Raw genomic sequence first — 16,047 nt, 5'->3', positions numbered from 1 at the left:
GTTCTTGCGACAAGGTATCGTCGACAGGTGCAGTATCAGCAAAAGCTCTCCTCGCGCGAGAAGAAGAAGGCGAAACATTGGAAGGCGCGGAAGTTGGAGTATAGTTATCAAATATCAACTGAAATTTAAACAGGACAACATCAAACGACAAGCAAAGATAGAGTTTTTCATTTAATCTCTCGGAATAATTACAAGGGCATTACAGTGGAGCTAAGGAAATACGTGTCGCCAAATGATTACTTTGGCGACAAGAGCAAAAGAAACAGAAAGAAAAACAGAGGCATGCAACTAGACCTCCGGCCTTGACGAGCTAGGAGTCGACGCTGGCTTAATCCCGAGATAGGCCAAGATCTTCTTCGTGTTGGGCTTGGCTGCCTTGATCAGCGACTTCCACCTTGATTGCTCTATTTGCTCGGTGTCGCCAACTTTCATCCAGTCAATAGTCTGTCGACTTTCAGCAACCAAAGCGACAGTGTTTTCAACGGCAACCTTCATATTCTCTTGGCGCATCTTCAGTCCAAGGTCTTCCGGCGTATTGAACATCTTGGCAAGGTTGAGAAAAGTCGCGGGCTCCTCTTTCTTCGGGAAGAAGTAGGGGAACAACGCCGACAATACTGCGTTAGCATTCGACACACCTTCACGAATCTCGGACCCATGAAGCTCCAGATAGGAAAGCGCGTCAAGGAGCGGGTCATCGACAGGATTCGTCAGATCAAACTCCTGGTTTGTTTGGACTGTCAAGGAAACAAAGCATTAGTGAAAAGACAAGAAACAACGATTCTCATAAAGATAGAAGGGATCAGCAACATTACCGAAAGTGCGGCGACTCTGAGTTTTCAGGCGCTTGAGGATTCCTTCTTCACGAGAAGCTTGCGCAGCTTTGTGCTCATCTAAGGCAGCTGTAGCATCCTCAAGTTTTTTCTGCAGTTCCTCGACACCAGCAGCTTTCGCCTTGGCTTCATCAGCTTCGGCCTTGGCTTTGCTAGCAGCGAGTTCGGCTTTCTTGCGAGCCGCCTCACTTTGCTCAAGTTTTCGAGCAAGTGCGTCGGCGCGTTCGTTGGCCTCTGCAAGTTTCTCTGTCGAGATATGGAAAAGAGAGAGAAGAAAGATCAAAAATCGCGACAAGCAACAGGAGTAAAAAATCAAGGAAAAACAGCAAGTGTAAAAGTCGTTACCTTCGGCTCTATTAGCATATTCACGGTACCCAATAAATTGGGAACCAATGCGGAGAAGATCTTTGATCATAGGCTGTTCAAGGTGAACACAGCAAGAGAAACATCGGCATGAAAAAGAGAAAAGGTGTGAAAAAACAAAATAAGGAAAATATAGATGTCGACAAGCTTACATCATCTAAGAGCAGAGTCGACGAACTGCCCAACTGAGGGGCAGGTTCAACAATCTTTTCAACCCTTGTCCTTTTTGGTGAAGGAGCAAGGGGGCTTGATGGTGGAGTAGTGGTGACGACGTTTTGTTGAGGAGGCGAGGTTTCTTCTCCCTCAACTAGCGTGTCTGAGGCAAGTACGGTACGTGACGTGCTTGTCCGAGGAGCCACGTCAGTAATTGGTACTTCTTCCTCGTCATCACAAGTCCTTGGCTGTAGCCTCGGGGGCTACTCCCATCGGGAGCGCTGTTCGCGCACCCGAGAGATAAAAAAAAAGAGAAGAGAAGAAAGAAAGAGATCATATTGGGAAATATTGACAATATAGCGACAAGATGGACTACAACGTTGAGCCTACAACCAAGCACAAGTTCTTGGTTGTAGCCTCGGGGGCTACTCCCATCGGGAACGCTGTTCGCGTGCCCGATGAAATTATCAAATGAAAAATAGAAAAGTAAGAGAGTATATTTCGAGTTATAATTAACTCTACATATACTCCCATCGGGAGAGCAATATAAGTCATATTTGACTCGATAAAATGTGCCATTCCAACAGCCGGAAAAGCACTCGACAATATATTCTCAGAACGCCGAAGTTGCGATCAATTTCTGAACGCCGCAAATTTGCGAAGGTAAGACCCCAGATCCGTTCTGCTGGGCGTGGCATCGCCAAAGACTGCGCTCTGCTACTTTTATCCGTATCAACAGATACGAAGAAAAATCCTAACGGACGCGTTAGGTACCCGATAAATTTGACTGGGACTCGACAGAATGGTAAGACCTTAAGCGGCACCTGTCGAAGTTTACACCAGTATCCCGAGATCATGTCCAGGGACGTGATTTTGAAGTAGGTTTTTGCGGATTGCCACTAGAGCAGTTAACTAGTACCTGATCCGTCAGATGAACTAGCCCCAACTACCAGTATCCCTGTACAATATAGAATTTTATGTGAAGAAATATAAAAAAGTTAAAGCTTTCGAGTAAAAATAAACAGTGGAGATTTTCCCTGACTCTACGATTCAAGCAAAATCTCGGGGGCTACTGACATAGGCATCCCAAATGGGCCTGCCGAATATAGTACCCGGGGTTTACTGAAGGCCCACTACCCGAAGAATAAGAAGATTCGAGAGCCCAAGATGTATTTGTGGAAAAGATAGAGTTGTAATAGGAAGTGTTATTTGTAATCTGGCGGGATGAGTTAGAAACCGTCCCGGACTCTGTAAACTTGTATAGTACGAATCCCTCGGCTCCACCTCCTATATAAAGGGGGAGTCGAGGGACGAAGAATCAATCGAATCATTGTCTGCAAACCCTAGTTTTCATAATCGTCGAGTACTTTTCGGCTGAAACCTTCGAGATCTACTTACCCTCTACTTCCAACTAAACCCTAGCCTACAATCCATAGGCATTGACAAGTTGATACCTTGTCACATGAGGCATACATATTTGCGGATTTCGGTGATTGCATTATTTGTCACCCCTCTAACAATTATCAACTATCTTTAGCTGTCCTTTTCTTTTAGGGAATATAGTTTGGGATATAGTATTGGTATTTTGAAACGGCCTAAAAGTGGTATAATTTTGTTATAAACATGAGGCATACATATTTGCGGATTTCGGTGATTGCTATCAACTATCTTTAGCTGTCCTTTTCTTTTAGGGAATATAGTTTGGGATATAGTATTGGTATTTTGAAACGGCCTAAAAGTGGTATAATTTTGTTATAAACATGAGGCATACATATTTGCGGATTTCGGTGATTGCATTATTTGTCACCCCTCTAACAATTATCAACTATCTTTAGCTGTCCTTTTCTTTTAGGGAATATAGTTTGGGATATTGTATTGGTATTTTGAAGGGACCCTATTTTGAAAGGGATCCCATTTTGAAACGGCCTAAAAGTGGTATAATTTTGTTATAAACATGAGGCATACATATTTGCGGATTTCGATGATTGCATTATTTGTCACCCCTCTAACAATTATCAACTATCTTTAGCTGTCCTTTTCTTTTAGGGAATATAGTTTGGGATATGGTATTGGTATTTTGAAACGGCCTAAAAGTGGTATAATTTTGGTATAAACACGAGGCATACATATTTGCGGATTTCGGTGATTGCATTATTTGTCACCCCTCTAACAATTATCAACTATCTTTAGCTTTCCTTTTCTTTTAGGGAATATAGTTGGTAATTTCGGTGAATGCACACACTAACTTTGAAAACAACTACAAGTACATGTAACTGAATAATGGATTTGTAAGGTATCCCTTGTAACAACTTCTAGCGCCTGGTGAGCAATGATAAGAATCCGATCGTAATTATACAACAAAAAAAAAAACCAGCCATCAGGTTAGCTTGCTTCTTCAACTCGATCAGCTGCCTTAACTGCTTGTTCATTTTCTTCAGTTCTCCCTTCACTTCCACCAGTTCTGCATTGGGAGCATTAGGCATAATCGGAACGGCTCCTCTCTCCGCCGCATTCTCTACAGCAAGTCCCCCCTCCCAAATTGCGCCCCCCAATAGCGCCAATTGATTCCTGCAACTGAAGCCTCTGAACGTACACATCGATCCACTCAAAATGCCTGCATTTCTTCAAGATCTAAAAACAACAACGTGAACCCTAAATCCCAAATTCGAGGGAATAACAAGAAAATCGAGAGAAAACAGAGAAATTGGAGCGAGATCTAACCTTATCCCCTCTCTATATGGCAAGCTCTCGCATGCAACGAACTCACGTCCACGGTTGCCGTTCTCGTCCGTCTTACAGATCGACCGCTTCAGAGGCTCCTGGCGTGGGCAGTAAGGGCATCTTGTCAAAGGCACGGGTCCATACTGCGGCCATGAAGAACGGGAGGTCGAAGAGAAACTAGACATCACCCGCCTACCGGAGAAGGGCTGCCGCTGGCGGAGAAGAAGAACAATGGGGCGCGGAGAAAGAAAGGGGAAGCAATGGCACGGGCACGGGCGCGGGGCTGGCTCGGGCTCCCATTTTGCAACGGTCACCTGGGTAAGCTGTGGGTCTGGCGCGCTAACGTGGACAAGTTGTGGGTCCCACGATGATCTGGATAAGTGGAGACGTGTCCACTGCGGGGCACCAACAGCGGCCCCACTTGCCAGCACCAACCAACGTCAACTAAACGGGATTCCTTCCGTCCGAGCTCTTTCTGCGGGTTACAGACAAGGGCTTGGGGAAAACTGAGGAAAAACTAAGGAGCTGGGGAAAACTGAGTACAACTAAGGACCCGAGGGCACGAAAATAGAAATCCCTAAAATTTACTCTCCATAGTAGGCGGCACCAAAAGATCACTATCATTGTAATCATCATAAATAGGAGGCAAAGTATCATCAAAGAAAATTTTCTCCTCAATGCTTGGGGGACTAAAAATGTCATGCTCATCAAAACCAGCTTCCCCAAGCTTAGAATTTTCCATATCATTAGCAACAATGGTGTTCAAAGCGTTCATACTAATATCATTGCTACTAGCATGCAAATAAGATTCCATAGGTTTTTTAATTTTCGCATCAAACCATCCATGTCTTAACTCAGGAAATAGATTAAAAAGCTCACAGTTGTTTTCCATTATGCCTTACTAGTGTAAAACAAGAAACAAAAAGATGCAATTGCAGGATCTAAAGGAGATAGCTTCGAGCACTCACACACCGGCAACAGTGCTAGGAAATAGCTTAGTAGTCGGAGGATGTGAATACCTTTTACCTTACCTCCCCGGCAACGGCGCCAGAAAATAGCTTGATGTCTACGCACGCTTCTATTCCTGTAGACAGTGTTGGGCCTCCAAGAGTAGAGGTTTGTAGAACAGCAGCAAGTTTCCCTTAAGTGAATCACCCAAGGTTTATCGAACTCAGGGAGGAAGAGGTCAAAGATATCCCTCTCAAGCAACCCTGCAATCACGATACAAGAAGTCTCTTGTGTCCCCAACACACCTAATACACTTGTCAGATGTATAGGTGCACTAGTTCGGCGAAGAGATAGTGAAATACAAGTGGTATGAATGAATATGAGCAGTAGTAACGGTGCCAAAAAATAGCTTGCTGGCGTGTAGTTGATGGTAGTAATATTGTAGGAAGTAAACATGCAGTAAAACAGTAAATAAGCGATGATTGCAGTATTTGGAAACAAGGCCTAGGGATCATACTTTCACTAGTGGACACTCTCAACATTGATCACATAATAAAACCACTCTACACTCTCTTGTTGGATGACAAACACCATTAATTGTGTAGGGCTACAAGAGCACCTCAATGCCGGAGTTAACAAGCTCCACAACATTCGATGTTCATATTTAAATAACCTTAGAGTGCATGATAGACCAACGCAATTATACCGAGTACTAACATAGCATGCACACCGTCACCGACAGACTATGAAAGGAGGAATAGATCACATCAATACTATCATAGTAATAGTTAACTCCATAATCTACAAGAGATTACAATCATAAACTACGCCAAGTACTACATGATGCACACACTGTCACCATTACATCATGAAGGAGGAATAGAGTACTTTAATAACATCACTAGAGTAGCACATAGATTAATAGTGATACAAAGCTCATCATATGAATCTCAATCATGTAAAGCAGCTCATGAGATCATTGTATTGAAGTACATGGAAGAGAGATTAACCACATAGCTACCGGTACAGCCCTTAGCCTCGAGGGAGAACTACTCCCTCCTCATCATAGGAGACAGCAGCGGCGATGGAGATGGCGGTGGTGTCGATGGAGATGCCTTCCGGGGGCACTTCCCTGTCCCGGCGGCGTGCCGGAACTGAGACTTCTGTCCCCCGAATCTTGGCTTCGCGATGGCGGCGGCTGCGTAACTTTTCTCGTCCCGTGGCTTATCCTTTTAGGGTTTTCGCGACGGAGGCTTTAAGTAGGCGGAAGGGCAGCCTCGGAGGGGCCCTGGTGGGACCACTCACTAGGGGGGCGCGCCCCACCCATTGGCCGCGCCGCCCTGGCGTGTGGGGCCCCTGGCTCCCCTCTGGTCTCTCTCCGGTGTTCTGGAAGCTTCGTGGAAAAATAAGATACTGGGCGTTGATTTCGTCCAATTCCGAGAATATTTCCTTACTAGGATTTCTGAAACCAAAAACAGCAGAAAACAGGAACTGGCACTTCGGCATCTTGTCAATAGGTTAGTTCCGGAAAATGCATAATAATGACATAAAGTGTGAACAAAACATGTAGGTATTGTCATAAAACTAGCATGGAACATAAGAAATTATAGATACGTTTGAGACGTATCAGTACACCATGAGGTTAAGGGAGGCCCTTGGCACACCTCCAGTTGGTACTTAAACTAATTAAGGATGTTTACACCTTGGAGTTCGATGGGATGGCCGGCGATGGCATCCTTGAGAAGCATGATGATGCTCCTGATGCATTTAAGAGGAAGAGGGGTGCCTTTGCCGACATGAGCTCGTGTCCTTTACAAACATGATTTTCTTTGTGAGGGACATCGTAGAGGCCATGCATCCGGGACAAAAATCCCATAGATATGCCCCTTGACTTGTACCAAGAAGTCGTGGATAGTGTTGGTTTTGATGAGGAGTCTCTCATAGTGGCACTCAGCCTCCTCGTCGACCACAAGGCATAGGGCACCAGCTTTGTTGGCATGGTGCCGCAAAACATGGTTCTCTGCCTCAGGACCTACCTAGCCAAGTACTACTACACTGTAGTGGTTCCTTGGGGCCATGGGGGTGGTCAGGCATGCATCGAGGTGATGGTGATGATGATTTTCATGACTTGATGATGATGATCCGCATTTTGGTGTAGCTAGGGCTTAAAAACTTCTTTTGTCATGTAATTATCATGAGGTGGTATATACTAACCACTAATGTGATGGTGAACTTTATGTGTGGATGACACCCTCTGTTTGATAAGGTCGTGGGTTGACACCATAATAGTAGTTGTAGGAAGAACTTGTTATGTTCTTTTGGTAAATGATCATGCTTGCTCCTCTTAGGATATGATCTGGTACGAAAATTATGATGCTTTTGTATGACTTTTTTGATGCCTGAGATAAATAACATTACTTGTTCTTCTGCCATGCTAGTGGTATGTGGTCTTAAAAGGGAGGCATCGAGGAATCTACAATACACGGAGGATGTGCCAAGAGCAAGTTAATGGTTTCCCCAACAACAACTATAGAGGGCACTTTCAAGAAGCATAAGAGGAGTACCAAAGCTTATTGGCTGATAATGATATGGCATCAGTCAGTGCATCATCTACAAATCATGGATTTCGAGTCGACGAGTCGTTCTTGGCAGCGACTCAGAGACTATTCGTGACTAGAAAAGACTCATGTCGGCTAGTTATGACTCATATCTAATACTCATATGTAAAAAATGTGATATAATTTAATGTCCAAGACCTTCCTCTAGGTTTTTGGGTTCAAGGGGGAACTGGGAGCCTTGATTTAGGTTTCCACGGGGGAAACTAGGAAGGGGAGGCAATATTAAGAAAATATTATGACAGGTGGTTTTTTTTTCAGTTGCATGACTATAACACCTTGATTAGTCGAAGGAGTCGTTCAACTCATCAAATGAGTCAAGTCGAGACATCGAGTCGACCTTTCAATTGTGACTCGTAGACTAGTCGTCGACTAGTCTCGATTAGTCGCTCGACTCGAAATTTATGCTTTCAATACCTCATCAACCAATGCATCATCATCCAATTCATCAGCATGCAATGCCTCATCTGCCAATGCATTAGTTGGCAATGCCTCATCAGTAACCGCCTCTTCTATATGTTCGTCATCGTCTTCCTATTTGTCGTGCTATGATAGGATGTAACATGCAATGGCAATCTCACCGTATTTGAACCATGCTAGGAGTATGGTAGCCTCGTGTGTGCAACCAAACAGGAATAGCTTGCATTAGCACACGCAAAATGCATAGCCAAATAGGGTTATTTTTTTAGAACAACAGGGATATCTCATCCCCGGTTCCATTGATGAGCTCAACGAAACCCTGGCAGAAGCAAGTTCAAAAACATACATCACACATAAGCATGTCTTTTCTAAAGGAAACAAGGGAAAGCAGCAGCAACTAGGACCATCTGCGGCTAGGAACGAGAACAAGGCAAAAGCATTTGCTACATATACTCGACTACAACCCACGACAACCGAATACAGAGCAAAGAAAGGAAAGCGCCTCCCTGAAGAAGTAGTGGGGGAGTTGAGCGCCGCCGGCTCCAACACGCATGTAGGTGTGCTCCAGGTGCCTTAGATCACCAACCTCTTGGCATCGGGAGACGTACAGTGATCAGGACTGACCCACATGTTGTCAGTGGTGGGAGCGATCGGAAGATCAATGTAACCTTTGCGCATAAGAGCTCCACTTCAGGCTCCATGTGTGCTTTGAAGATGAGCTTCCATATTTTCATCGAAAGCAAGATCATTCTCTCGAGGCCTGTCAAATTTTCAACCAAGGTTGACCATTAAAGATCATGTCATTTCGCATTTTCCAAAGATGCCATAAAATTGCAACACAAAGAGCATTAGGAGTTGCATGTTTTTGTTAGCTATCCAAAATTTAGCAACAAATATATAATCACCTACCACGTCAATGTTAAAGTGTTGAGAGATGGTTTGCCAAACTTGGCTAGCTACAATGTACTGGAATAAGACATGGTGAATGGACTCCTTATCACTACGAAATACAATCTCCAGGCTTGTTTAGGTGTCTTTTTCTCAGGTTATCTCTAGTCATAAGTTTGTTCTGAGACAAGAGCCAGTGGAAAATGTGAACCCTGGGTGGAATGTGTAATTGTCAGACATTAGGGATAAAAATGGGCTTAACTCCACCAAAATTTATAATAGAATATAAAGAAGAGTTGGAGTACACCCCTTTGTTTTCATATTGCCAGATCAGAGCATCAAGAGTGTTGGAATAAGAAATTTTAAGCTATAGCTTCCAATTCATACCAAATATTCATGAGGGTAATGTTAAAGTTCCTCCTAAAATACGGCTTTAACTAGGAACCATCCCAAACCTACTGGACAGTTTTATTATGCTCATTACACAGAATATAAATATCAAAACACTGAATAGCTAAAGGGGATGTACCAAACCAGGTGTCCTTCCCAAAACCTAACCTTTGCACCATCCTCAATTTTACATCTATAACCAATCTTAATAGTTTTGATGGCCCCATATCCCCCTTCCAAAATTGTGAGACCCCTACGGATCTGCTACAGAAGATCTTATGGTTTCTGGTGTTGTATTTAGCATCCACCATATTTTTCTAAGCTGCCTTTCATCAAGGGTGTGTCTTTTGATCCAGGAACTAAGGACGACGAGGTTAACATTGGCTAGGTCTGGAATTCCAAGTCCACCGAAAAAAAAATCTTTGAGATAAGTTTACAATTTTCTAGATGCAGCTTCCTCTATCCGTCAACAAAATCATTCCAAAGGCAATTGGCCATCTAGGAGTTGATCAAATCAAGAGCCCATTAATGAAATTTGAAGAAGGATATAAGGTAAATAGGAATGCTGTCTACATAGGCTTTAATTAGGGTGATCCTCGCTGCATAAGAAAGAAGCTTACCTCTCGAACCAGAAATTCTTTTAAGAATTTTGTCAATTAGAGGCTGGATGTCCACTCTCCTAAGATTATTAAAATTTAAAGTAACGCTAGATATTTTCCGGGGAAAGTTCCCACAACACATCCAAGGATATTAGCAAAAATAGAGATGGCCTCATCCTCGGTAGAAATTGTGATGAGTTCACTTTTACTATATTTATTGCGCATGCTAAAGACCTTCTCAAAGCAGGTTAATACCCACTTGAGGTTAGTTGCATAATATGGACTACTATCAGACAAAATGATGGTATCATCTGCATAATACAAGCAGATAACACCACCGGATCTTAGCTCATAGCCAAGGGCCTTGATCTAGTCAGCCATGGCTGCCTTAATAAGCATTTTTGTGAGGACATAAACCAGAAAATTAAAAATAAGAGTAGAAAAAGGATCCCATGCCTAAGACCTCTACTAGTGCAAAATAAATTTCCCATGACATTATTTAACTTGACTCCAATAGAGCCACCATGTTTAAGAGATTTAACTAGCGAAATGGTTTTTCAACCAAATCCCCTCTTCTTAATGATGTCAAGGGGAAAATCTAGGTCAACCGTGTCAAAAGCCTTTTCATAGTCAAGCTTCAACACAACCCCACTAGAACTACTCTGTTTAACTGAGTGAACTATTTCATGGGCACTTACCACACTTTCCAAGATAAACCCGCCCTTGATAAAAGCATAATGATTAATACCAATAATGTCATTCATAATAAGTGTGAAATGATTAGTCATGGACTTGGAGAAAAATTTGAAGGAACAGTTGATTAGGCTAATAGGCCCGAAACTTTTTATGTTACTAGCACCATCTTCCTTAGGGATGAGTGAAACAACAACATAATTCAACCTATGGATGTCTAGTTTTCCAGAGAAAAATTCAGCAAACATGGCGATGATATCATGTTTAATAGTTTCCCAAAAAATGTTGTTAGAAAAAGAAAGGCAGACCATCAGGTCCAGGAGCTCCATCAGAGTAGGAACCAAAGATAGCAGCTTTAACTTCTTCTACAAAGAATAGAGCTTCTAGGAGCAAACTTTAAGCATCAGGAATATTTTCCTCATGAGAAAAGAAACCATTAGCAAGAGTACAACCCGTACTCTCACTTTTTCTAAAGAGATCCTGATAGAAACTAGTAGAAATCTCTACCATGCCAGGTGCATAATTGACAGGACCATTAGGTCCATCAAGGGAATGCACAAGCATTTTCCTTCTCCTTTGGCTAGCTAGATCATGGAAGTATACAATGTTCCTGTCTCCTTGCATGATATCCCTATCCCTAGACCTCTTCTTAGCTTTAATTTCTTATTTACGCCAGTGGTTTTGCATCCCATAGTAAATAAACATAAGCATGGCTTGCTCTTCCATAGAGAGCTCCTCAGACTCAACTTTGATGTCTAGGGCATCATACTCCTCCATGAGATCCTTTTTAAGGTTTCTAAGCCCAGATGAATGTTCCTACTCCAACCTTTGGACCATTTTCTGAACCTCCTAACTTTCTCTTTCCATCTGTCAATGGCAGACCTCCCCCTAGTGGGGAGATTCAATTGTGTTCAGCAAGGGTTTTAAAGCTAGCTCTCATTAGCCACCATTTTTCAAACCTATAAATTGGAGACCTGGCTATGACATCAACACCAGATTCCCACAAAATCGTTCTATGGTCACTTCCAAGTCTAGGTAGAGCTATAATAGATGCAAGGGGAAAATTTTGATCAAACTAAACGTTACAACAAACTCTATCAATGTTAGACATGATTAGGATGTCTTGGTTGTTACCCCAGGAGAATCTCATGTTGTTGATTTTGACTTCTAAAAGGCTCCAAATTTCTACGCAAATATTAAATTTATCACCCCATTTGTGATCAATAATATAATTACTTTTGTTACCCTAGAATCTAACAAGATTGAAGTCACCTCCAGTCAGAGAATGACCATGAAAATTCAAAAAGAGGTTGCGTAATTCAAAAATAAAAGCCTCATGTCTTTCCTCACGAGAGGAGCCATAAACAGTGGTCACTCTAACTACATAGCCATTAGATCTGATCTTAACAATCACTGAAACTATGATGATACGGGTATGAAGGACAAGGTGAAGCCCAATTTCTGGACTCCACCTAGCTAGTTATCTTAGTTATCGTATTTTATATCTATGGTCATATATGTGGGCCAATTAGGGCTTTTATTGAATTGAGTCAGTTTGGTTTGGGCCTGTCCAAACCAAGGTAGAGAGTCCCACTAGGGGTTGTCCGGCCACCCCCTCATATAAGGGTGGGTGTGGCTAGGGTTTAGGTTAGAACCAGTTTGAGTTAAGTCTAGACGCTATCGCGTGTGTGCTTGGTGAAGCATCCCTCCAGGGACGCCGCCGCCGTTTATCTATTATAGTTGTTGCGGAGGTTCTTGTGTTCATCAAGGATTGTCGTGCTTTGATCTTGAGGCGTGGTGATCTCCATCACGTTGCTTGCTGGATTTATCCCCTACTTCAGGTTGCGTTCCGCACGTAATTGGATGTATCTGTCTACCCGGGTTCTCGCTGTGAAAGATCGGGAAACACCGTAGGAGGATCTGCTGGGATCTCCTCATCATATGAAGTCCTTAACCTCCCATCTTATAATATCATAGAAGTATAAATCTACACCTACAAGGATGCCACGAGCAGAGCCTATAGCAGGACGAGATTTCCACTCAAAAATTCTATTGCCAACTATGGATTTCTTTTTTTTTTTTTGCGAATAGGACACTGGCATTAAAAGAAACACCGAACAGTACAAAGCAGCTCAAGAAAAACGAAAATTACAACGAGATCCTTGAGAAGCCCTTCATCTTCAACCTCCAGACCGTGTCGACGGCGCGCCGCCGCTGCCGCTCCTCCCTGAGCTAGCCTGACGTTGTTGATTGCGGACGGGAAGTCGCCGAACGGGTCGAAAAGACCACATCCGTCCCGGAGACGAAGAAGTAGGATGAACTGCCGATGAAGCTCCTTGACGATCCGAAGATCCCCACAGCCAGACGAAATCCTCGAAGACCACACCATACCCACAAGCTTCTCGACGTAGCCGTCGAGATGGGGTTGAAGCCGGGGAAATATTATTGCACGAGGCGCCGCCACCACCACCTGAGCGCCGCCCCTACAAACAGAAGCCCTAAAGACGGGAAACGAAGCTCCCAAAACTGGGAAACGGAGCCCTCCCGCCGACGAGGGCCGCGATCTGCCCCACCTCCATGGCCCGAAGGCCACAGAGGCGGCCAGATCGGAGGCGGCCGCCGACGGGAGGCAGATTACCCTAATCGCCTGAGGTACGAGCGAAGAGGTACGTGCCAACTATGGATTTCAAGAAGCTACCTGCAATAGTTTCGATTTTAGTTTCCATAAACCCCACTATGTTGGCATGAGATTTATAAAAAAGATCAATTAGAGCATTCTTCTTACCAGGGGCATGAATACCCCTAGGATTCAAAAAGCAACAATTCATGATAAACCTTTTTTCATGGGGTGCTTGCCCCGCCTTATTTTATTAGCTGAAAGTCAGCCTACAGCATCAGAAAAATGAGATTCATAATCTTCCCCCCATCAGGGGATTTGTAGCAACAGTAGTGCTAGAGTTACTATATCTAGAGATTTAGCATTAGAATCATCAAACTCACGCTCATCCAAATCAGTAATGGCCACACCAACAGCGTGAGCCATATTAATTAAAGTGCTAGCGGAAAGAACAGAGAAGGGATTTTGCTTTGATATACCTTTCAATTTTGAAGCGGACCACCTTCCTCAAATCTTGTTGCTAGAGACATCTTGACGTTTCTGTAGGACAGTGCACCCAACGGTGTTCTTAACCCTCGAGATTTTTCTAGTTATGTGTAAGACACCAAATGAACTGAAATTTGTTGCCCAACCAGTACACTAGATTCTTTCATCGGCTACCAAACAACTTGCCAAAAGTGACCTAGAGCTTGCTCGGAATAGGCTAAAACCTCGGCTACCAAAGAAATAAGCTGCTTCATCTTTTCCAATTCTGCGGGGCTGCGGAACCTTTTCTTCATATTTGGTAAAATAGCCCAGTTTTGAGGATCTACCTCTGCGGAGCAGATTCGTTGGGTGCTAAAATACTCCTGTGTGAACACCGAAAAGTCATATTGGATCCTGGACACCAGTGCTCTTGCCAGATTAAAAAATTCGAAAATTATATTTATACGTTTAAAAAAATTATGTAACAAAATTCTAAAACACTGGTAGAAAAACGGCCTTTGGTCGCGGTTCGCAACTGCCATTAGTCGCGGTTGCGCAACCGCTATCAATTAAGCGCGACTAAAGGCCCCCCTTTAGTCGCGGTTCCTTAAGGCACGTCCACGTGGGGCAGAGGACCTTTAGTCGCGGTTCTCTTGGCCAACCGCGACTAAAGGCCGCCGCAGGTTTAGGGTTTTAGCCCCCCCCCCCCCCTAAACCTGGTTTCTTTTTATTGTTTTATTTCTTTTGTGTTTTATTTTAATTTTGAAGGAGTTTCACATATTCTACGGTACTACATACATGCATATGAATGTACAATTTCAAACAAATTTGAAATTAGAACCAAAGAGAATTCAAGAGGAATATACAATATATATTCAATATCGGATGACCATATACAATTTTGAACAAGTTTCCATACATAATTTAGTGCATATGAAGTTCTACGTCCTCTACATAGTGTTCTCCTTTAGGATGGACGACTTCCCTCGCGAACCATCCAGCTAGTTCCTCTTCAAGTGGTCGGAAGCGAGCTTCTGGACTAAGCATCTTCCGGAGGTTATTCCTCTTGATATTGTTCTCACACGGAACCCGCTCAGAGGTGTATCTCCGGATCATCTCACAAACATAGTATCCACATAGATTGGTCCCCGGTGGCTGAATATCCCCAGTCCCAGACACTGACCTTTTAAATTGTAGCTCTTTTTGGAATTCACCGACCTTTTCATCTGCGAACCGTCTCCAAACCCTACGAGGCAAAGAAAATTAAATGAACAAGAGAGTTATTAATTAGTTACTTGATATTAGGAAATGAACGAAATAGGCCGATCGATATAGAGCGCAAATGAATGAAAATAATTACTTCTGCATCATTTTTCTCATGTCGGCCCAAAGCTTTGGATCCATATTCAGAGAGTCGTGGACGAGAACTGTGGAGGTGTGAAATTGAATTACTAGCAGAATCCAGTGGAACCTGCGGACACGATACATGCACAGTCATGCATAACTCATCGATTAGCCACATACCATGCATGGAGTAAACAAAAGAGAATGTGCTCAAGACAGAAACACTCACCCAAAATGGTAAGGAAATAGAATATCACTTTTGAGTTCCTGTTTTGTAAGAAACCGCCACAGGTCTTCCTCCACGTCGGCGGGGTGGTGTTCTAACACATATGAATTAACGATGTGTAGATCAATGAACCGAACATAAGGGATGTTCCTTACTCTGCATTCCTTAATCTTCATTCTGCATAATAGCGTACACAACAAGATAGTTCGGACTATATATATATATATATATATATATATATATATATATATAGAGCCCAACTATTCTCGAACCCCCCTTAAGAGGGGTTCTAGAATAACTATTCTCGAACCCCCGTGCCGAACCAACTAAAAGCATCCGAACTAACCCGGCGCAAGAAAAACCACCGGTCCCAACCTGCACCCCGCATGCGTGTGAACTCCGCCATCTTCTTCCCGGCGGCCGGCCCCAAATCCCGCCCCGCCTTCTTCCCGGCGGCCGGCCCCAACTCCCGCCCCGCCTTCTTCCCGGCGACCGGCCCCAATTCCCGCTCCAGCATCTTCGGCGGCAGCATCGCATCCGCGCCCCACCTTTTTCCCCGGCGGAAGCCCTCATCCCAACCCCCGCCTCCTTCCACGGCCGTAGCATCCCGCCATGGCGCCATCAGAGCGAGACCTGAGCATCCTGCTCCTGTTCTCGAACCCGCAAACAAAACAACGAGGCGCCCACCCGTACCGCCCCCATCTTCCACCAACCCCACGCCCGAATCCCACCTACCGCCGGCGCTGGGAGCTCCCAACCACGCAAGCGCCGCCAC

General features: G+C 43.9%; 1 protein-coding gene and 1 pseudogene across 1 annotated transcript; both read right to left on the bottom strand.

The window, feature by feature from the left end:
• Nucleotides 1-16,047, bottom strand: part of LOC127316113 (uncharacterized) — an 800,711-nt pseudogene that overhangs the window by 160,144 nt on the left and 624,520 nt on the right.
• On the bottom strand, nucleotides 202-15,894 carry LOC139833065 (uncharacterized). Its single transcript, XM_071823216.1, has 3 exons — nucleotides 15,648-15,894; nucleotides 813-1,076; nucleotides 202-734 (listed from the first exon to the last, which is right to left on the bottom strand). The coding sequence occupies exons 1-3, from the start codon at nucleotides 15,892-15,894 to the stop codon at nucleotides 289-291; spliced, it is 957 nt and encodes a 318-aa protein (XP_071679317.1). The 3' UTR covers nucleotides 202-288.

The sequence above is a fragment of the Lolium perenne genome, chromosome 7, assembly GCF_019359855.2.
Source record: "Lolium perenne isolate Kyuss_39 chromosome 7, Kyuss_2.0, whole genome shotgun sequence".
Classification (NCBI taxonomy): Eukaryota; Viridiplantae; Streptophyta; class Magnoliopsida; order Poales; family Poaceae; genus Lolium; species Lolium perenne.
This window is presented reverse-complemented; position numbering and strand designations above follow the sequence as displayed.